This window comes from Hetaerina americana, unplaced genomic scaffold (genome assembly GCF_022747635.1).
Source record: "Hetaerina americana unplaced genomic scaffold, ioHetAmer1.1.p SCAF_4, whole genome shotgun sequence".
Classification (NCBI taxonomy): Eukaryota; Metazoa; Arthropoda; class Insecta; order Odonata; family Calopterygidae; genus Hetaerina; species Hetaerina americana.
In genome coordinates this window covers 41,889,301-41,912,711 of record NW_027286985.1, presented here as the reverse complement: position 1 = coordinate 41,912,711, position 23,411 = coordinate 41,889,301, and the positions used below count along the sequence as shown (strand labels likewise).

General features: G+C 41.3%; 1 protein-coding gene across 3 annotated transcripts in view; it reads left to right on the top strand.

Moving 5' to 3' along the window:
• The window catches only part of LOC139692609 (WD repeat-containing protein 47), a 467,176-nt gene that overhangs the window by 276,324 nt on the left and 167,441 nt on the right, over positions 1 to 23,411 (top strand). Inside the window, exon 1 of one of the 3 annotated variants that reach the window (XM_071590899.1) lies at positions 3,568 to 4,322. The exons of the other annotated variants lie outside the window; for them this stretch is intronic. Within the exon in view, the coding sequence (XP_071447000.1) occupies positions 4,093 to 4,322 (230 nt within the window). The 5' untranslated portion in view covers positions 3,568 to 4,092. Of the gene's footprint in view, positions 1 to 3,567; positions 4,323 to 23,411 lie in introns of those variants that run through there. 3 annotated transcript variants of the gene reach the window in all.

Sequence of the window (23,411 nt, the reverse complement as noted above, 5' to 3'; positions counted from 1 at the left end):
TAACATTAATCTTTTGTTTGTTTTTTCTCCTTATTTTTTCTATTTTACCTTTTTAGTAGTATTTTAAAGTTTGTATATATATATATGTATATTATATTTATTTTTACATATTCTATTTTTTTCTATTCCTTAATCAATGGGTTCTGAAGATTTTTTTCGCGAAGGTTTGCGGGAAATCAAATTTAAATAAGCATTGCTGTTTGGAAGGACGTGGTAGTACAGTGGGTAGAGCGCTAGGATAAAGACCCAAAGGGCCTGGATTTGATTCCGGTTGAAAAGCTGTCGGAATGGAATAGAAATGTACCTTTCTTTACGAGGTATTTAATCACTGCTCGAATCTCAAATTATTCCATCTTCACAAATCACTACACGGGAGCAACAACAGAGAGGCGTCCGCCCCACTGATCTCTCCCCAGAGCTCCGACGCTTTACGTGTTTATTCATCAAGGCAAGCCTATTACTACGCTGGAAGCTCGTTGCGCTAGCTCTGGCATCTGATGGTGATTCCGAGAACCTTTTAACGTACACTCTTGTATGCGCCACTTCCATATCTTGTAAAACCTGCCAAAGGTGTAATCGCAAGGACCTCATTGACTTTTCCGGGCTGTCAGAATTTTTCATCTCATACGGGCGTCCTACATAAAGTTAAATATTCACATGAAAGGCATAACTTAATTTATTTTAATTGAATAATTTGCCTTTAAAAACATAAGCATCCAGAAAAAGAAATAATTTAAAAGGGTGTACGATTACAGTTGGTTTTAACGATAGCTCAAAGTCCCGAAAATAGTAGCTGAAAATATTGGTCTGAAAATTTATACCCACATTTATTGGATTTTTCTGCAACTGTTTCATGGTTACAAGTTAAATCATTTCCATCCGGTTTTAACGGATTCCGTCTTTCAGAGGAGTTTATTCAAGAAAAACCTGCTCATTTTATTATTTCCATTTTTCCAGCTCTGGCAGGTTTCCATCTTAGATTCCGTCGTGGATAGGATTCACTGTATAACGTTTTAATTACGTATTTTCCATAGCAAGAGTACTTTTTATTTTAGTTAAAGTGAATTGAGTATCTTAAATTTGGGTTTACTTGTAGATATTTGTCCTGCGTGCTAGAGCTTTTGTTAATGTTGAGATGCGTAAGCATTACTTTTTGAATAGTTTCGGTTTTTTTATGGCTTTTCTCTTTTTGTTTTAACAGTTTTAAATTCTTTTCAAAATTTTCCTCGGTAATATTAGTTCCATTATCCGTCCAGTCACTGTCCGTTCACCACGGAAGTTGCATAAAAATGAAGTTCGCTAAGTTCCCACTGAAAGCCGATAATATGAGGTCGCTCTCTCCCCTTCAAGTGCATATACATTAGCATAATTCCACTTATATAAATATTTACCAGAATAAAATTTTTTTAAATGGTGTTCCAAAATTTTCCGGGCATTATCGCATTATTTCTAGGTACCGTTACCCATGGTTGGTTTATGACTATTTTTTGCAAAAAAAGCGCCACTACTGTCACGAAAAATCCGATAACGGAATCGCAGTTTTTGTAAATGAGCCCCAGCTTGTTTTATTTCAAGATATCACAGTTTTTCAGGTACTTGTAATTTCAAGAAACCTGTTTCAGTATGTCCACCTCCACTGGAGGCCCATATAAAAGTGATAAAAGTTTTGAATCGTTTTATCTTCTGTTGGAAGAAACCTTCGGTTTTACCTCTTCACAAGCGGCATCTAAATTAGAAGTCTAGATGGATGGAATTTCAATATAAAATGTACCGATAGTCTAATAGTATTGCATAAATTTATGAAAATTTTTATGCATTCATCACTTTGCCAGTCTCGATCGTTGTTTTGCGGCATTTCTCCCACTTTGCTCTGCTGACCTCTACATTTCTCTACAAATTCCTCGCCGTAACGTATTTTATTCACTTTAATTCATTGCCTTCGTCTAATATCCTGAAATGAATACTGCGCAATAATTCCTTGTCTTTTATGTATTGGCCAACAGTGAGGCCAGCTCTTGATGCCATTTATTACAAGGTACAACACCCAACTCTTCAAATTAGTCGTCAAATGATTGCGTTTCCTCATTGTTCTTCCATTAATTGTGTATGTGCTCCCTACTTTGATTGTATTTTGATCGACTCTTGTGCCTGTAAGTAAACCCATTTAGTTCCTCTCTTCTCCCTTACTATGGTTTTTATACATTTCTTTTTCCGAATAGTCTTCTGTTAAGTCGCATACGTCATCAAGTCTTTTCGTTTCTTTTGCTGACACTGCGCTATTTTCTCGTCTGATATGTGCACGAGACTACGACACGTTGTCTAACGTCTAGTGACGTTTCTCAACTGTAGGGGCTAATTTCCGAAGCCTTTTAGGTTGCTCAAGAACAGCCTTCCAATCGAAATAGATATATCCCAGCGCTTATCACGTATTCACTTCTAGGTCTGGGGTTAATAAGAGTTTGAAATACATTTTGAAATGACTTCCAATTGACCTTTTTCCGAAAGTAAAACTCCAGGCCTTGTTATAAACTGTTATCAAATAATTATTTTGATTGAATTCGTCCCGGTCGATGTTATTCCTTCTTCCTTACCCAAATATATACTTCCATTGCTTCCAGAATTAAAATATCCTTTCCTCTGTGACATTGTCGCATTCATTTCATAGACACACGCTCTAGGAATTTACATACACTGCAAAACATTATATAAGGGAAACGAGCGATGTTCACTCACAATGCATCAAAAGCGCGTGTTACGATTAACAGTGAGACCCTCTGTTCTGTCTTATACAGTCTTTAAAACCATCAGTACGGAAACTCACGAAACTTGATGTAATATTAGGCGTGAAACGAGGTGCTTCCGATATTCGGATAAAATTTCAGAATGAGCCTAACCTCTTATGAATGCATTCTGCATCGGAACCGAGACCCACAAACGATTGGGGCTAAATGGCGGGCGCGAGGTATGCGAAAGTTGGGGTTGCGGCTGTCTCATCCATGCTCGTGGCTATTGTGGGACCATTTCCATTCACTTCATCCCTCAAAGGGCCCCTCGCAAGATTTGGGCTGGACGCGCCGCCCTTAAAAAAGTTTTACGAGTACCTTGAATGTCTTACGTACGCATGTGTGTGTGTGTGTGTGTGTGATTGCGGTTGACCGTGCCGCTTGCTTAGTCGCGAACTTGGCAACAGCGCCGTTCGGTCGAGTGTGATATCGTTCCTCCGTGACCCCTCCACGCCCCCCCTCCACCCCTATCCCTCCCGTCTCAAATGCTTCCCACCCCCTCTTAAAACCCTTCCCCCTCTGCTCCTAGTCTTCGTAGCGCGCGGATTGCCGCTCTCCTCCTCCCCCATCTCTCTCTCCCCGTCTACCAGCTATATCCCCTTCATAGCCGACCGCCCTGCTCCTCCCCGTCACCCTCCCACCCCTTCGGCCCGTAACATGGCCTCATCAAGAGAGGATCTTCTCCCCTCAACGTGTGGGCCCGCTTGTGCGTGTGGTCGCGTGTGTTTTTGTACCATCCTTTCTTCCTACTCCACTGCTCTCCAATCCGCGACTCCCCTCCGCCGTCTATATCCTCCTTTGTTTACTCCTTCCCTTCCCGCCACTTCTTCCCTCCTCCCACCAATCGCACCACTTCCTCTTATCTCTCTCTTTCTCCCCGCCTCCCTCGCAATCCGCGGGGTGATTCCATTCAGTCCAACGTGCATTACTACTCCGGAAGGAAGTCCGTCCGTGAAACAGTGTCCGTGCTCGTGCAAGAGAGAAAGATAGGTGTTGTGTGTGTTTTTTTGATAGTTAACTCACGAAATTATCCTGATCCAGAGATAAATACAACTCTTCCCTTGGACGACCACACACAATCCCCCCAGCACGGGGGTATAAAGTCGAGTCGTTGAAGTGATCTTCGAGGGCCCCACGTGGGCCCTCCATCGAGGCCCGGAGCCCGCTCCGAGGTTTTTCCCTAGTGGGCTTTTGGTGTGTTTCCTTCACCTCCGATAGCGCGGGCTACTCACTCCCGGGCCGTCCTATCCTCTAACCCCAAGTGAGTCGTGCAGTGACTGCCCGCCGTCCCGTGCAAGGACCGCAAGGGATGATGTTCCGACCGCCTCAGACGCCGCTCCGTTTCCGGATCACGGAGCGGTCTCTCTCCGGGCCGAGTCAGTGCCTGCCGGAGGCCCTCTTCGCCTCGGCCACGGTGTCCGAGGGAGCAAAGTCCTGCCCCCGGTGCCGGAGGCCCTCGCCCGCGACTCCCAAAGGCAGCGCGGCCCAGCAAGTCCGCCACCCTCCCAGGAGGACGCAGTCCTGCGGGCCCGCCAGCCGGTAAGGCGAGAACCGGCGGCGACAGTCACTCCCCCCGATCTCCCCCTCGCGGTGCGCTGAGCACGCCGACGTTCCTCGCGACCACCATCCCCAAGGCCGGCGTCGGTGTAGCGTCTTGCGCACTCAGTGTTTACATGTATAATTCACGAGTGTTTATGGATTGCGATGCGGGCTTGTTTGCAAACAGTGTCTTAGCTGATCAAATTCTTTCCGTGAACCTTTCTGTTCTAATGTTGGAACTGTTTAGTGATAGTTGCCTTTCAGCATTGGCGAAAATCATATTTGTCGTATTTACCATGAGGGATTTCAGAAAATGTTTATTTCAGTTGAGTAAGTGTAGAGGGTTCTGTCGTAAAAACTAGCTCTCAATGCCTCCACTCATCTACTTCCGATTTAGAGTATAACTTGTGCACAAGGTGGTGCGAATCTGAATGTTACACATAATGGTGGTGGTAAGTACGTTCATCCGGAGTTACTCTCATTATTGCCATCGGCGTCGATGGTCTTCAATCATCAATTGGTTTGACGCCGCTTCCCATTTATTTCTCTTATTGGCTTGCCCCACTTCATTTATCTTCCCTCTAATTGATCTCTTTAAATTGTTTCATATGGCCCGTCCGGAATCTTCCCGATCGCGTTTCCTTCAACAATTGCCTAATTGAGCCATCTTGTCTCAGACTGTTCGAATGTTATCATAGTGACAAATCGTTGTATACGTGCAGTATGCGTCGTATTATCGGAGAGCCATGGTTGGAAGAAAGTGGAAACACTAATATTGCAGACGCGACTTCAACTTGAAGAAAAATACTGATAATTCGAGTTTAAAGCTGACACATATTGGATTAATCCCAGGGCCTCACTATAAGCACACGAGTGAAAAACTGAAGGGAATTGAATCCAGAACCGAACGCGTTTAGGATCCTTTTTCCCCCGGCACATTTCTAGATTACAAAAGTAGGAAAGATATGCAATAACATAGTCAAAATGACTATAATGGCTGATTTTAACACCTTCTGCCACTCACTCTCGAGGCGAATGGTGAGGTTAGATGTTGTGGTCGATGAAAAATATTCTATCTGCTTTTCAGTTTGTCTCAGGTTTTTTATTCCTCCTTTCCCTCTAAAACTCCATTAGTGGGATAACTCCGTCTCCGTATAAATTAAAATGCCAACACATGGAGTATTCGAACGTTTACTGACGGTGTCACCGCGTTGGGAGTGATGCATCACTCCGACGTTATTACTCCTCGAAAACCGTCGCCATTCCTACGAATTTAGTTCTTGCCGTGAGAAAAAAAAATAGGCGGAAAGAAGTTAAAAACTTGTGCTCTCGTCATTTTGGAAATCAAGTAACGGAACCGTTATTGCGCCTGTCGCTGACCTGCACGGGAATGAGCCAAAATCCTCAGGAAACTGGATTGTATTTCCTATGCATGGTATTTCCTGGGTATCATAGACACTGTGTTCACTTGGCCGTGAGGTCATGTCTTCCTGAAAGTTATAATGACGAGTAATGAGCCGTCATGTCTCACATGAGTTCAGTTCGCTGTAGGAAATATCAGCATCGTCGTTGTCGGATGGCGTAGGTTGATATTCTTCTGCCCAATGTGATGTGTGTTATTTCGAATCCCGAGTTAGTACTTGTAGCCTTAAGGGCTGACATTAAGTTATCTTAGATGGTGGAGTGATCATCTGACACTAAGGCTATAAATAATATAGTCGTATTTTTCTAGTTGAAAAGTTGATTAGGAATTCTTCCGAAACACACAAATACCTGATGACAATATCGCTCCATGTTTCTCAGAGTTACAGCCTCTGAAGCATTTCAATTATTATCCTGATTGTAGACGTAAAAAGTACCGTAATATATTCATATGAGACAAACAAATTTGCACTTTTCCACGGATTTTTATTTCTTATAATGACGAACTTCCGCTATACATCGCCCGAATCTGTTGAATATATTGATAATCGTTAAAAGCCTTGGGATCAGGAAAATACGAGTTAAAAATAAGTTTCTTGTATTTCTTGGTAAGGATTACCAAGTGCATGAAATCAACTAGAAATTAATCGAAAGTGACAGTATTTAATGGTCTCGTTTAACATGATAACCTCGCTCTCTAGCTGGAAAAATGGTTTGCATCGTTATTCGCTAGAAATGAAGCAACGTATTAAGATATTACGTTATTTGAAACGCTATCAATTATGGGGCAACGTTGCTAAATACTCGTTTCCGTCAGCTGCGAATGTAATACAGGCAGTGCTGTCGAAAGAGTGCGATATTTTCCCTTATCCCTTGCACTCATTTGATTAAGTAAATTTAATTGCATCTAATCTTCCCTCTAATGGGTGTTGAATAATCCTAGTATTGATGTTTAAAGGTTCTTTAGTACTACTCTTTTCTCGGTACATGTGATCGAAAAATTCATCTGACGCCAAAGATAAAGGGATGTGTTAACAATTTCACCGAAAGTCCATTGGTGATAGGATTCTCGACGGTTGAGTTAAAAAGCATGTATGTGCTTTCATGTTCGATAGTGAACGAAATTATTACCTGATTATGAATAATAAAAATTGGAGGTAGGTTATTAATAAGATTATCTTTACGAAGTCATTACTTACAGATCGCGTGACCCGCAGGCCCTCTATTATTAATTTTGTTCTGATGTTTACGCTTATGGCCCTTCGGGAGTTATCGTTCGGACGCCGCGGAGGCAATCATCCCAGCATCCGGCACTATCCGCAGGTACTTATCTTTCCGGTCGCTTCCACGAGCGTCTTTAAAGCGTTCATTAATGCGCCTTTTAATGGAATGAACTTATGAGTAACTGGCGCAGTATGTTCGCGAATTAGTTTCATTTTTTAACGATTATGACAGGAAAAGTTTTTCCTCGTCCCGTTATCTTTCTCCGTGCGCAAAGCTTTCTCTCGTTGCCAGGACATCGTGAACTTTTGTGTGTCGTCGGGGTCGCCTAATTTCCAGGATCAGTATGTTTTCCCCGCGCGTTGTTCAGGCGTTATGGTACACTGGTCGTCGGCAGTGTTCGGCGGTGGTTTTATGATGTTGCTGAATCCTCGTTGCAGAAAACTCCTCGTGGATTTCAGTGAACTTTCTATCGTTTCCTGTTTGCTGAAATTACATTTGACGAAATGAATAATTCGTATCGGAAGAGGATAAGAGGTTAATTGTAGGTCATGAGTCTGGTGTACTGAGGTATTCCTTTTAAGTAATCATTCCCATTAAAGCTACTCTTGAGATTTGTTTTTCGCACTGCCTATCTGGAGGGTGAATAGGATTCCAAATTTGTGCGACCACGTCTAATGAAAAATGAATTCGATGACGACTCAGAACGGCTAGGCGTCGAGATTTTTTGTTTACAATACATATAAAGTTAACAGTTTCAGGCTTAAATTTGTGAAATTCCTTCATGATTAGGGTAAAAAAATAAGAGAAACTTTACGCTTCCACACACTTTTAATGTTCCACGACCATGGTTTCGATTCTGCGCATCATAATCTGACCACCTGATGATGATGCGCAGTATCAAAACTATGGTCGTGGAACATTAAAAGTATGTGGAAGTGTAAAGTTTCTCATATTTTTCCCCTAATGACAATACATATTTTGAGAAATATTTTTACTTTTTGCGTGTGTGTCCATCGATGGTCCTCAATGAGGCTATTTCATTTGATTTTCAGGCTATGTACTCCTGAACTCGGGTATTTTATTGCCAAATTGGCTCATAGAAAGAGTACGGGACTTATGTAGAAGTCATGTGTAGATGGTTGTGGATGTGTCACCTTCTGACAAAATTCTACCATTGCCGCTCGGTAAATAAAGATATGCATTTAAATTACCTCTAGTAGTTTGCAATACGATAAAAATATGGTTGGACAACCTAATATCCATTTTCTGTTTGCTGGTAATGATTAAGATGCCAGTATTCCGTCCAATTCTCCCGCTTGACTAAAAATATTACGCCGGAACGGGGTCACTTGTGAAGTTTTAATGCCTGTAAAATATTCTAATTTTTGTAGAAGCAGTACTACTACCTTGCTACGCGTCCCCGTATAATCGCTGTGATATTCTCACTAGTCTCTTAACAATTGTGACAAGTTATAAATGTGTCACTTTGTGAATCACATGAGAATCATATCGGAGAGTCCTTATCATCTTCTTCCTTTCCCTGTTCCAGCTACTTGAAATGGGCTTCGAGTCATAGATCAGTCGTTTCTCTATAGGGATCAATCCCCTGTCATATTTTCTATCGCACCATTCTGTCAACTTGTCCTCCTTTACACAACATCCTGGGGTCTTCGTTTGCGTTCTGGTTTCTAGCCCCGGAATTTATGCAATCAGTCTCCCCATATTTACCGATGAAGTTGTTTCTTCATCTAGGAGATAGAATCAGCAATCATTCGAATGCTATTTCACTTTCTCATTCGGCAGTTGTATTGATTTATCCGAAGAGTTTCTTTCACAATAAGAAACATCCCCGTGGGAGTTCAAGGTAGATTTGCTCGTCATGTTCAAGTTTCTATTCAGTGCAGACTTCTACGTATAGGGCATCATTTAAAGGAATTGAAAGTCCTGAAGTGCATCAAAATCGTTAGTAAATAAAACCTTATCATTTGTGATCTGTAATTATTGATTTCATACTCCATTAACACTGCCTTGTCAAGCCTTGAACTATCTTATTCTAAGATAAAATCTAAGTTCCTCCTATTCGATCAAAATTCATTTTGTGGTCGTCTTTTTTGTCATGTCGTATCAATCACGTGGTCACAATGCTCTTATTCTTCAGGTAATTTTTTTATCTCATTTGTAGGAAGCTTTCCCCTTACGCACCCAATCGATGATCGAAGCGAATGACTTCTTCTCTGGAGATTTGATTGAAATATTAGATGAAACGTTACATTGGTTTAGTATTATGCTCTTGTGTTGTATTTGTATTCTTAAACTGAATTGAAAGTGTAATTGTTAGAGCTCTAAATTTAATGGCATATTTATTATTGCAGTGGTTGACGATCTAATCGGTATAACGTTAAAATACATCAGTTGACGGAACTTTAGAACGGGTAGTTATTTTTTAGTTTCAGACAAATTTTAGATTCAAAATGCAACCTAGAATATCATGTGTAAGTTAAATATTCGTCTCTGAAGACTTAAGATCAAACTTTCATCGTGAACTGTATATCTCGTATGACAATTTATTTTATGGATATAACCGACGAGAGAAAATAGTCTCTTTGCAGTCGCAATCTTTTGCAGTGCGCTTATGTTTGGGTTTATCGAGTGCGTGACTCATGAGACCTTGTACTTAAAAACATTTCCCCCGTTAGATAATGTGAATAGGTCACTGTAAAACAGGTTTGCTGGTGCGTATTTTAGCGTTTCATGAGTTGTCGATCGATCGAATGTATCTATATGATGTCTGGAGACATAGTTCATTGATATTGTGTTCGTTCTTCTAGCGAGCTCTAGTGCTCGGGGTACATCTCGTATAGCCAGCAAAGCAAGTACGCATAAATGTTAAGAATCACATCCTTTCTCCACATGGACTCCTCCTCGGGTAAGTCACCCCTTGATCCCGAGGTAAATTACCCAGTATTCGCGATTCCCTATCATGCCTAGGGGTCCCGTTCTTATGTAGGAAAATGGTATTATTACCTTAAGACAAAGTTGTGAGTCAAATATGTTTCTGACAATGAAAAGGTACGACATTATTTTTCTCTATGCTTAAACTTAATTGAATCTGGTTTAATTTCGGGGAATTAGTTTAACATATCCATAGTAGCAGAAGCACACTATTCCGAAGAAAGAATTTCGCATGAAGATGTCGTATCATCGTGAAACACGTTACACCAATAAGTCAAAATCTGTGAAAAAACACGTTTCTTCTGTTATTGTGGATTTGCTTAATGCGTGGGTTTTTATTTATTTGAGGGCCATTTCATACATTTTCTGATAGTATACCACTCGAAGTCGTTTTTAATTACTTTGGAATTACACAGATCAATTATTTTAAATGGTTTAAGTACTAAGTAAGTTACTCCTATAATATAGATTGCATTATCTCGCGTTGAAATTGGTGGCATGTTTGATATTCCTGTCATCCGGCTGAACGAAGCTTGTGATTTGCTGCAGTAGGTCTTGTTCATTATTTTTTTGCAAAACTAGATTAATTTTTAATTTGCGCGTCAGTCTAGTGTACGCGAGAGAATCAAAATACAAAGCTGATGTGTTCGTAAAAACTTTTCACGTCATGTCGCATCAGAACTTATTCATTTGTTAACACCCCATGAAGCATTTGAGGATCCACGATAAACACGCGAGACTGGGGGAGGGTTTCGTTCTTTTGTCGCTCTGACTGGCGCTAGGTCTCTCGGGATCACCGCGGTTGACACGAGTGAGTCGGGGACGGCCGCGAGGACCTCTAGGAGGATGACGAGGAGCGGAGCCGTCGCGACGCCTCTTAACCCCGTCCGGGGACGGAGTGACTCGCTCGCCTGGAATCCGAAGAGCGCTCCCGGCCGCCTCTCGGCCCACTTTTACCCCCACCCCTTCCCCCCTCCCGCGTTGACTGCCCTTGTATCTGAATACAAACCTCTCACTCTCTCTCCCGCTCTCTCTCTCTGTAAAGAAGGAAAGGGTTTTGACACCACCTGGCGGGGTACCATTTAAGGTATTAGTGCGATCGGGTGCCGTGACCGCGTGAAATTTCAACGCTCTCCCCAAGTCCTGGGAGTGGGATTTCAGCGAGCGAGAAAAGGTGTGCGGGGTGAAGGTGACGGGATCTGGAGTATACTATGCTATCGGCGGGCGGGTTTGCCGCGAGGGCTGGGTTCAAGTGCTCTAGTGTCGCCCGACTCGTGGATTTTTTTAGACCGGTTGAAAGTACCCCGGAGTCCAAATATAAACCTGAAAATTTGGCGACCGAAAGATTTGTGCGCATAAGTCTTAGACGGCTCTCTGTTAAAATTCATCGCAAGACCAAGTAAAATTTTTCATAATTTTGAAATCACATTCCATCTGTATTTTTTATATTCTTCTGTCGTCAATAGTTTGAATTGAAGTTGTATAATTTGTTATCTCTATTTTTTATATAATTATTATGGTAATATCGCGTTGGTGTCATATTATTATATTTTAGTATGGGTTTAAACGGCAATGTACGCCCAAAAGTCGAATCAATGTATTACTTAAATTCCTAATATGATAGGCGCCTGTCTTCAGTGATTCCGCTGAACGACTGAAGGTATTGGCTGCATCATTATGGCGATCTGGTTGTTCATTGTAGGTCTTGGACGGTTTAGAGTGTTAATTTTCAGCATAAAAGAGCGCTAAGAAGGAAAAGGAAATATTTCCCAATAGCCTAACCCATTAACCTTTTCCTTTTACCGCTGTTGCCTTCATTCTTGATGCTTTCTGCCCTCGTTTGGAGAGTCTGAAATGCGTATGCTCTTCCTCGCTCACATAGCGTTATGCCTCCGGTAACTACCTTCCGTAAATTCCATTATCCATCCAACTGACCTTGTATCCCGTTTTAACCCCCGCCAACCTCCTTTTCTCTTTGACCGAATGAAGCACATTTGTAGGTGGACTATTGGATGATTTGCCTATATTTTCACCCGTAATAAAGCTTTCCACTATGCCGGAAGATTTGAGTTGCGCATACCTGCTGTAAAGTGTCTCGGAATTAACCTATTTATGGTCTACAAACCCGAAAGAAAACAATCTTTTTTGCATTGATTTATCCTCAGTTCATCTTCTTTTACGGTTGTAAATTCTTCACTGATTGGCAAACGGGACATGCAGTAGCTTTTTTACAAGTATTTTACTTGTTTTTTTACTTGTTTATTGTTTGATCCGTTTAAAAAGGTATTTCTTCCTTACGCTTCTTCTCGGTGATATGCTGATGATGAAAGTTTTGTGGTTTCTGATTATCCATGAGGTTTGCTTCTTAAAATTCAATCTCGACACCCATTGAATAATAGCACCGATATAGGAAAGAATAGATATTGCGGGAAAACCTTCATGGGCGGGTTTCTGGATGGAATTTCAGTTTTAGTTTTAGTGCTCAGAAAGAAATATTTCTTGCTACCAATCTTCATTTTTAAACCAGTAGATTGTTTCTGCTAGTAAAGAAGGAGGAAGTTCTCCATTAAAAACAAACATTTTCCGGCAGCTCTGCACTGTAAGCTATAACAGTACGTTATCTTTTCTCGAGGTCAACGTTCTTTAGACAGAACAAGAGTAGTAAATGATTGACCGCTTGGTCCACATTCGATGTACTCTCGTACGCGGCTATAGAAACGGTATCCACTTTTGAGTTTAATTGCCGAACCTAAGCATATATACCGTATTTGGATGGTTGGGAATTGGCTTTCTGGTCGCTCCTTCATTTCATAAAGTCCAGGGGGCCGCGTCCCTTCATGCGTCTCATTTGTAACCTCCATCTTCATCCAATTACTCGTTACTTTGTGGGGCGCGGAGTGTAGTTTTTCGACTCGCTGGGTGCCTCTTCCGCAGGCAGCGTCCAGGGGCATCATGGTCGCGGGCAGGCGCACCCTGCCCCCCTCCCTCGTCACCCTCGCCGATTCGTTCCCCCCCTCCTCCCGCGCCCCAAATTTTAGGCGCCCGGGTTGACTTTTGGTTTCCTCCCAGTGTTCGAAACCTCGTCCAACCCGCGTTATCGCCGCTCCGATGCCGCTCCCCCTGAGTGCGACGCGCGGAGTTCAGAGTGCCGTCAGTTCGGTTCGGATATTGGTCGACTCGAGACGGAGTGTCAAGTAAGTGTTGTGGTACTTGTGAGTGGAAGGTGCTCAGCGTTTTACCCCTTGTGGTTCTCCGCTGTGTATTTCAGTGTCGGCAGTTTGAGCTGGACAGGGCGGATTCAGTGGTAACTTCTTTGCGGATGGCCAAAGTTTTCGCGCCAGTATTCTGTACAGTTCAATACAAAAGTGTCGTGGCTGTCATTGGCGAAGTGACAAATTGGGAATTGCTATATGTTCGTATGTAAGTTCGTTTTTTGGGAATTAAATGGCAGACAGGTCTTCACGAAGCAATGTAAAAACTATCGCAGCCTAAGTGCCATCCAACATAGCGAACGTTTTCAACCTTAAATTCTCGTCGCGCCGGTGTAACTGTCTACGGTCTCCAGGGTGTCCGCCGAGTCGGAAACATCGGGAGCAAAATAGGAATTATACAATTTCTTCAAAAATTCGAGAAAAAACGGGATAAATGGTCAAAAAAATGAGCATTTAATGTGCGAATCGGGAATTCGATGTGGGAATTGAAAATTTCCGATCATAATAGCGTCCCTTTCAGACGTGAGATCAGTGTTTACTGTAGATAATTGTGAGTGCAGGCCTTGACGAAAACCGAACCTATAGTCCGACCAACTTCGACCAGTGGGGGAGGGCTGAGGCGACTGACTATCCATGAAAGAAGTACCGAATCAGATTCTAAGCACTCGAGAGAAAAATCGGGGAAATGACGGCATGTTGTCGGGAAGATCGGGACAAAGTCGGGAACGGGAATCCATAAATGAGTGGCCAAACGGCATACTCTTGGAAATGTTAACGCCACACTCGTGTAAGAGATCGTCCAGTGGAGCGAAGCCATGCGGATCCCATCTACAGGCGATATCCATCCTCGAAGTGAGTTGATGTCTTCCTGAAAGATTGCATTTGCTTAATGATGTTTCAGTAGGGCTACTCGTATAGCAGATCACACGCGAGAGCTTCGAAAGGTTTAGGCCCTAAATGTTTTCCACATTCGAGGGACGCCTTCGTGTGTGTGAATATCGTATGCTCTTTTTTCATGGAGGCATGGGAGTGGCGGCGTTACATATTCTGAAATAATTTAACTTCCGTTCACACCATGGTCCAAAATTATATCGTGCTTCCATCCGAGTTTTATTCCCTCCGAAGTGCCGCTGTTGTATTGACGCGATTTCCTAATTGTCTGCATCCCTTTAAATATATCGCATTCCATTAAATATATCGCAGCAAGACAAAACTGGTAGCGGAGCACGGTCGAAAAATTCGAAAAATTAAAGCACTTGGCACTCTCCCTAACTTACGTGTATAAACGCCCTCGCCCTTGTCTCGTGAAATATCTTTTGTTTCCTGTGGGAGAGGTTCCGAGGTAATATCTTGAAGTGTTAATTCCCATTTACTCTCTGACCCAAATTGTATGAAGCGAGGTAAGGCCTAGTGTCATTGAGTTTTGGAAGTGAGCCCAGAGGGCAGCCGTGGCTCCCACCACCCACGAGAGAGACCCCTAGCAACCCCAGGCTTGAGAATAGTGGACCCCAAGCGTTGGGTGGATTTTGACGCTTACATTCGGTGAAAAATACGTAGTCGTGCCAATAGAATTTTCTCCGTTCTAAAAGGATTCTGTTGGAGAGGCTGAGGGGTTCGCGAGGAAACTATAAAAAATGAAGGCATTATTTTTTAATCCTACCGCGCTCCAAGCATCAAAATTTTAATATTTTGCGAAAGTAATCGCTTTCTTGCAATTTTAATTTTGCGGTGATTGTTTCATACATTGATATTTTTGCCTCAATTAGTTTCAAGCGTGGTAAAAATGTTTTTCGACAATTAATTTACCCATTTGCCTCTGTCCCTGTTCTCCTGTTTTCATTTCCCTAATCCGTTTTGTGAGTCGTAACATGTAAGTAAAATATAGCTATTAATATTTCCTGGGTAAAGGTAGAAATATTTTAGACTTTCAACAAAATACGCAAAGGAATGTTTTATTATTTTTAAAACAGGGTGTAAAGTGAAAATACAAACAAAAACGTTTTTAGGTTCTAGAGAAAGAGGCAAAACTTTTGCCTAAGTTAAGCCTTAAAACGGGAGAGAAGAAAATTAGTACCGGTGGAACAGCTTGCCTATCTTTCAAGTCTTCCAAGAAACTGCAGTAGATGTCGTCACAGTGACTTTTAACGGAGTCATCCGCTAATATGTATTTCAGTGCAACAATTTCAGAGTGTACAAATCATTCGCCTTCACCGAAATTCGAACCCGGATCCCTTGATGTCCGGCCGAGTGCTGTGGCCAGTTAAGCTATCGAGGCGTCCTCTTAAACTCTGAACTTTTAGGGGCTTTAAAGGAACAAGATCTGTCAAAGGTGAAAACAGCTTTAGGGTTTAAACTTGGCTTAAACTCGTGGACTGTGACGCGTTGCGCACGAATGCCTGTGATATTGTACTTATGGTATGTACGTTAAGTTCATAGCAGAAACCTGGTCGTTGACACAGTATGATAAGGCGTATATTGCATGCTTTTGAGATGCGGGTGTGGAGACGGATATGAAGATAAAATGAACGGAAAGAAAAACCAACGAAATAGTAGGCGTTGCATGGGAGGAGAGGGGGTTGTTGGAAGGAATACAAAGAAGGCAGGAGAGGTGGGTGCAGGGTATTTTCATAGTATCGATGGATTGTTGAAGATTGAGATAGGGGGGTGGCAGGCGAGGTAGGGATTAGAAAAGGATGCTCATGTTGGACGAAATCTTGTTAGGCAAGACTAATAAATTTAGTGCTGCTCATTCTGTGTCCACCGACATCTCAAGCAGTAGACTGCCAAATAAAAATATTTTAGTGAACGTTTTACATGCAAATATACTTCGTTTTGCGTTGCTGTGAGTGTGGATTGTTTCTTGGGATTCATAGAAAGGTCTTGATGTTGGATTCGTTCTTTTCCTTATTTTGCTACAGTGCTTCTATAATTAATGGTGATTATAGGAGCACTCTTTGTCTTTCCCTACTAATTTTTTTTTGTGGGTAGTCGTATCTTGTGTTATGCAATCTCACTGGGTTTTTTTAAACCCACCATCGTAGTGCCCTTGGAAAATATTTCTAATTCAAATATTTATCAAATAGGTTCAAAATATAGGAGAAATTTATTTAGGGAAGATATAATTGAACGCAAGCAAATGTTTGAAACCATTATATCAGGCTTCATTCTTCGAAATAGTCGTACATTATATGATAGTCGGCTTTTTAAACATCATGCGCTTATCAATGAAATTTCTTGTTGGGCATATGCGTAATTAGGTTTTGTAGACAACGGAGGTAGTAGTGAATGGTGATATTTATCGTTTTCGGAGAGAGAGAATAATAGGAGAGAATATTTAGTAGAGTAAGTTACTCATCCATTTTCCCGAAAAATATAGTTAGGCGTTTGTTAAGATCCATGAATATGAGAAGGTGATCTGCTCAAATCTCTAGAATCGGTCATTGCGGCGCCCCTCGTTTCTTTCATCTACCCCGTTCTTCTACCGAAATCCATAATCGCAATTCTTTCGGAGCTACTCTTTCTATCATTTGTTTCGCTTAAAAAGATTGAGATGTGATGTTTTTCATAGCCTCCCTCGAAACAGTCGCATTTATGCGGGTTATCGCACACTACATTAATTTCAAGTTCATTTCGATCACTATGCACATCGGTAGCAAATATATAGACTCTTTTCTCTTATCGTTACTTAATTTCTATGTCATGCATCCTCCATTGCAGGACTACCTCAGGGTGTGGACACAACGGCTGAAAGTCGGTTCACCCGTCGAATAATTTAGAGAAAATTGAATGGATTGAGAGGAAGGGGTACGCATAGATAGACACATAGAGAGGGCATTTCGATCGAGAAGGATCGTAAAACAAAATTGTCAAGAAATAACATGTATGAAACGACGTTTGACCGCGATAGAAGCGAACGAAGTGTGCAAGGCACAACGGAATACATTAATGAAAAATAATTAAGTTTTAGATTATTAAGTAAAATCATACGGACTGCGTCTGTCCCGAAAACGTCCGAGGTGAAGGATATGTTTTTCTAACAAGGGAAAAAATAAACGCGACGCAGTTGACTGTAGCTATTCGTTCCCACCTGTTGTGGCATCCATCCACCTGCGAGCCACTGGCGGAATTGAGTTTCATTTCTGCCATTCTACGTAAACATTGACAACACGGACAATAATTGTGCCTCCCTACCAAGGTGATGACCGCGTCAAAACTTTGGTCGTCCCGCAAGCGTTCTATTTTCGAAAGGTGTAACTTTCCGCGTCGCCCCACTCCGTTCTCACCCACAGTCAAAATGCCTCGCCGCAGTCGTTTCCATCTGAAATGGGTTGGGGGAGCTCATTTTGTCGCCGGGCATTTTGATCGAGTCTTTCGTCGCATTCATGGCAACACACAAAAGGCGTTTTCGAGCCTTTGTCGTCGGTGCATGTCCCGATGGAAAGTCCTCCCTTCCTCCCGCCCCCCCCGTGATGGGCGGACCACGCACGGTCGGTGGAGGTGGTGTGCCCGCTTGTTCGGAGCTAATCACCGTGGTCTCCGTGGCTGCGCTGACTCAAACTCGCGGATTTCCTGCGCACTTACTGCCCACACGTAATCTATTCTCACTCCGGAACTACGCGCTATTTTTTTCGAAACTAACGGCGACGCATGGCGAAATGGTGTGCTACGAATTCCTTTTGCGAATAATTCGAAAGAATCGAATGCCCAAATAGTCCCGAGATATTCAGCGGAATACCCTTTGTTTGGATCGTAACTCGAATTAACCTAGGATTGTGACTGCATGCAAACACGTGCCAACAGCTTTCAGTAATTAAATGCATGTGTTTTAATCTTAAGTCGATTGAAGTAGTGCTCCCGTAAATTGAGCTGAGAGTAAGCGAATAGTTGGAATAACGGTTTTCGAAATAGTTTCTTCGGAAATAGTTTTTTCGGAATTTTGTTTGTTACGTCGAAAATTATTTAAAAAATGTCCAATACCAAATCACTCACATGAGTTACGAGCATTTTCAAGTTCGTTTCCCCAGCAGTCTTCCAACTGTTACGGTTGTGAATCAGTGTGTTAGGAAAAATAAATGTTATGCTCCTCCAGTTCATTTTTCCTGTAGGTTTTTGGCCCTCTTTTAATCAACGTTCGACGATCAATACTTACTTATTACCATCCCTCGCCGTAGTTCTCCAATTACTTTTTTACTTATCGGTCCTGTAAAGTTGTAATTTAGTTTATATTTACTATCTATGGATCCAAGTTATCATGTACTTTTCTAGAAAATTAATGGATAGTGTGTTACTTGTAATACAAAGGAAATATTTGTATACATATTTATAAACATAATTAAGTCCGCAAGTGTATGCGATTAGATCCTCCCTTTTTGAGAAAAATAAATTTTAACATTCACCTTGACACTCTTACTCCAATGAGTCCTGGCATGCCCAGCCCTGGAGGCCACTGACTTCATCGTCATTTCAGCCTTTTGTTAAGAGCCATTCCCTTGGAAATTGAGAAAATAAGCCGCCTGAATTGTTCATTGGACTGTATTCCTTGAAAAAGGCTGGATTACAATACAGTAATGGAAACGAAAGGTAAATATGTATAGTATTTCGTTAGGTAACATCTGAATTTCTCTACGGATTGCTTTCAAGAGCAAACAGTTTCTCAGTAATTACTTGACGAGCGTGTTATTTAGAGAAGGTTTTGTAGTATGCTCCAAGAGTTGTTTTTATGCTACGTATTTCCCGATTGCGGTTGCTAACTTGATGTCATAAATCGTCCAATTGGCATACCATCATCCGTATTTCTATGATTAGCCGCCGCATTTCTTTGACTATAATTTATTACTTTTGTGAAGGCTTATCTTTCCTTACGCAATGAAGTAATCTCGCTGAGTAATATACAGGTACGCTTCACTTTTAAATGTTCTTTCGGTAGTTTTAGCATGAAATAATTCTGCAAAGTATTTCTATTGCATTTCGTTGCGGATTCATTATTATGATTCAATCGTTTATTTGCGTGACCCTCTGGGCCATGAGACAAAATCTGAAACACAATCGAGTAAGTTGAAAATTCGAAAAGGCTGGGGGAAATAAAGGCTGAGAAATTAGCGTAATAATTGAGAAAAGTCGACGTACATCGTTTGTATAAAAAGTATCAGGAAAAGTTTAGGAAAACTAGATATATTTCAGATATTGCTACTATTTCTGAAAATTCCTCTAAGCATATCCATTGAGCGTGGACAGTGTACTTTTGCCAGCAGCTTTTCAACGACTCGAAGGTTCCCTGGTAGGTGGATTTCGGAAGGTCCTTAAGGGTAGATGTGTAAACTTCTTTGACGGCACTTTGGTCCAATGGTATTGTCCTTTGAGGAAGGATTTCACTTTTGGGAATAGGAAATAGTCTGCTGTTGGCAAGTCGGAACTGTAAGATGGTTGGGGAATCGTTGCGATGTCGTTGCAGAAGTTATTCGCAATCAGACACTCGACTCTGCTCTTGGTCGTCCGTCAAGACCTTCGGGACGAGTTTAGTGCAGATCTTTCGCATCGCCAAATTTTCAGTGATAATAGTATGCACTGTCATCTTATCAATAGCAATACGATCTGCGATCATGCGACGGTCTAAATACAGCTCTTCACGCACACGTAGGAAAAAATTGTTACCAATACTTTTTATAAAACCTTATAAACTTTGATGGGTATGCACATTGTTCGGACAGTTCTCAGCTCCATCGGAAATGATAATGCAATGAAGGTATATTCATATATGCCAGCAGGATATGAATAACAATTGTATCTTACAAAGGAAACAAATTAATTTGCAACTCATTGAAATCATTTGTGCACATCAATTCATACATAACACTAAGAACATCTTGAATAAAAAAATATTACGAAATCGTTGAAAAGAAAATATACCTGTATGTACGGCGTGCTAGATATAATACATTAGAATTTAGTTTGCATACAGTAGTGTAGTTAACGGTTAAGTTCGCATTTTTAGTCATATTTCAGTCAACGGATGTATGCTATTACATCATCTCTTTTAGCGACAATTAAAAATTAAGAGACATAAGTAACTCAGCAGATGTATGAAAATAGTCTCAGGGACAGTTTATTTTTCTTTTGTGCCATTATAAGCGAAATTACCTTTTAGCAGTTGCTCATGCACTTTATTTTTATATTTTTGCAATTTCCCCTTTTCTTAATTGGACGAGTAGATACTTCCACAGCCGAGAGGCGGTTATTGCACAATATTTTATTCGGCTGGGAGGTACGTTGCCTTGTTATATGGAGGTCATTAGGGTTTTTCTGGAGGATTGGTTGCGCAACTTCGTTTTTCTCACGAACCTATCGTGCAGATAGTGCTTAAGAGATGTGAACGACTTACTCTAATAAACCAAATAATAATGAATGTGCTAACCTGATATTTGTAAATATTCGTAATGTGTACATAAAATATCGATCATCAAGTGAAAATTCTCTGGCATATAAATATTTGCACCAATTTCAATAAAAGTGTCATTTATGAATCTTTGCAGTTTTGTGTTGTATATAATATGTTCTTCACCGTAACTAATACGATAATTTATGTTACCATTTACAAGATTCAGCCTTTTAAGTTCAAAAGCGCCTCGGTAAAACCATAACACCGACGAATTTTCAGAATATTTAAAAAAAATTCTTTATTTGCTCATATTTCCCACCCTTATTTCCCTTACGGTTACCAGAACGGGTGGGAATCCTGTCATGGAGATGAATGTCGTAATTGCTCCCGTAGATACAAGCGCTCGTATTACTTTTTTTACGGTTTGATATAACCTAAGTCGTTGGAGTACTCTGATCCTAAGTATTAGTTTCTGAGAATTATTTTTGGAACATTTGGTTCTTCATCATCAAATTTTTATTTTAATGTACCCAGTGAAGAGTAGGAGCGATTGCCTGTTATTTAGGCTTTGAAGGAAGTCTGTGTTTACCACTCTTGGCTTCTCGAGAATAATACAAGAGGTAAGCCATTTACAGGTGCTGCTTGGAAAAGGAAATCTTTCCTTGGCAAGTGTTCGAATGGCACAACATATAGTGGAGTTAATAAAGGTTGGATTACTCGTGTGCTCCTGGAACTCAATTACCCATTGTTCTCGCGTATACTTTTACGGCCCCAGCCATAAAAAAACCTCCCACTGCTCTCCATCGCGTCGGCGGATGGATCTCCGCATTCGCTGCAATTCCATCGAGTTCCCGTGCTTTATTCCAATTGCACTCACGCCTTTGACTGACTGCCTCTGTGCCGTGGCGGTCGGTTCGCGTGCTCGTATTCAAAAGGCGACGCCTTTCAGGTGGTGTTAAGTGCAAACTAAATACGCCGCCATTTATCTAATACCCGCGACCACGCAAAGACTTAGCGCGCCGCATCAGGTCTCATCAGTGAATTCCCGTGTTCCGTAGGGCTCCTGTACGAGCGACGCATCGTAATCATTTCACCCAAAGCCTCGAAGGAAGTGGATAGCTGGAATGTCAAAGGACCATGGCACTTATTTAACCCCTTCTAATACCATTTCTTACTTGATATAGCTATTGCGGCCCACTTTTACAATGCATTTATGTGCCCGCGAATAAAAATGTTATTATCACACTTTATTGAACAGCCCTCGTTAATTGCGTGGGACATTTTAAATTCAATGGGATGATATCAAGTTCACGGGTGGATTCACTGACTTAGAGTTAAATAGGAGAGATGTAATCTTTTAGTCTATGCACTTCATCTGTACCTACACAATGCCCCACAAGCCGCCACAAGGGTGTGTGGCGGGGGATGTTAGGATACCAACCATGCATGCAGGAATTTTATTTCGTACAATCATTATAATATACATATTATTGAATATACGAAAAGGCTAGCGCACATGCACACTTAGGTGCCGATGTACATCATGCGTTAATTGTTGTGTTTGACTAAATCATTAAATGCAATTATTAAGTTAATTTTGTCGGGTGCCTGGGTTCGATTTTGGTAGTACTACGGATGTTTTGAGGAAAGGACAAGTGCTTGATTTTTTTGCGACGGTTTCTTATCTCCCTCTCTCATAATATATGGGAGGTTAAAATCTACCAATATAATTTGGTGCCATTATAATTCCCTCGGAGTCGCAACAAAAAACCCAGGTGTCCTCTTTTCATGCAGGTAATAAAAGTTGTGGAATTTTTAATATAAAAGTGGCTCGAGTACACGAGTGATGACTCTTACCAATCCAAAACTTGAGCTTTTCAGGGAAATTCCCGTTTACAAAAAGATTTTATCGTTTTTATGTGGTCTTGTGTTCGAGTTTCTTCTACAGGTTTTTCATGCCTTATCCTTATCGTAAGTCGAGTCACACCGTTTGTGACCAATTGATAATGGCCCTTATAGGTTGAAAATATATTTAACTGTGCTCAGAACTCAAATAAATTAGCCACCGGAAAGACATCGAGATTACTGCTCTGTCATCGGGGAGATTTAAGAAAATATTCCCTGGAATTCACCCACTTGAGTTTAGCCGACGGAGTCATTGAAAAATATAGAATATCAGTCCATTCGTTATCTAAGGGAGTAAGATACGAATTACTTTAGATGATTTAGAAAAATAGTCGCTTAACCTCTCACCCAGAAACTCATAAGATCTCACAATATGTAGCATACTGGGCTGATGTAGTAAAATTAAGAAATAGGTGCACGAATTCAGAGATTAAAACTGTCGTTTTTCCCTCGAACAAATCACTGTTGCAACAAAAAAAGATGAAACACACTATAATTTGTGGCAAATATATCTTGTCATTTGCCTTTGCCTCGAACGTACGCTTTATAAATAAATTTCATTATCCCTTCTGTTATAACATGAAAGGCTTCATCCACACTTTGTTGTGTCAGCTGTTATAATGTATTGATGGAAATTGGGAAATCTCCGAGAATTTTTCATTCAGGTTTTTGAAACATGATAATTTGCCCTAAATGGCGATCCTATTATTTGACAAACCGTAAGGCGTTCTAAAGGGAGTAGTTATATTGTCAGCCGATAGCACGAGCCTGGGAATAATGAAATACTTCATGCATATAGAGCATACGTAAAACGCAAACGTTTCCATGGCTTGAACCCAACGGAAGTGGTTAAGAGGACGGAGTAAGGGAAATGTGGTGTGGTAGAAGAAGGATCGGACCACAACTGTAAAGGCCCCGGCACACACACGAGTATATTTGAAGCTAAGCAATTTTTATCGAATCGGGACCACACCTGCCCGCTTCCATCCATTATCATTA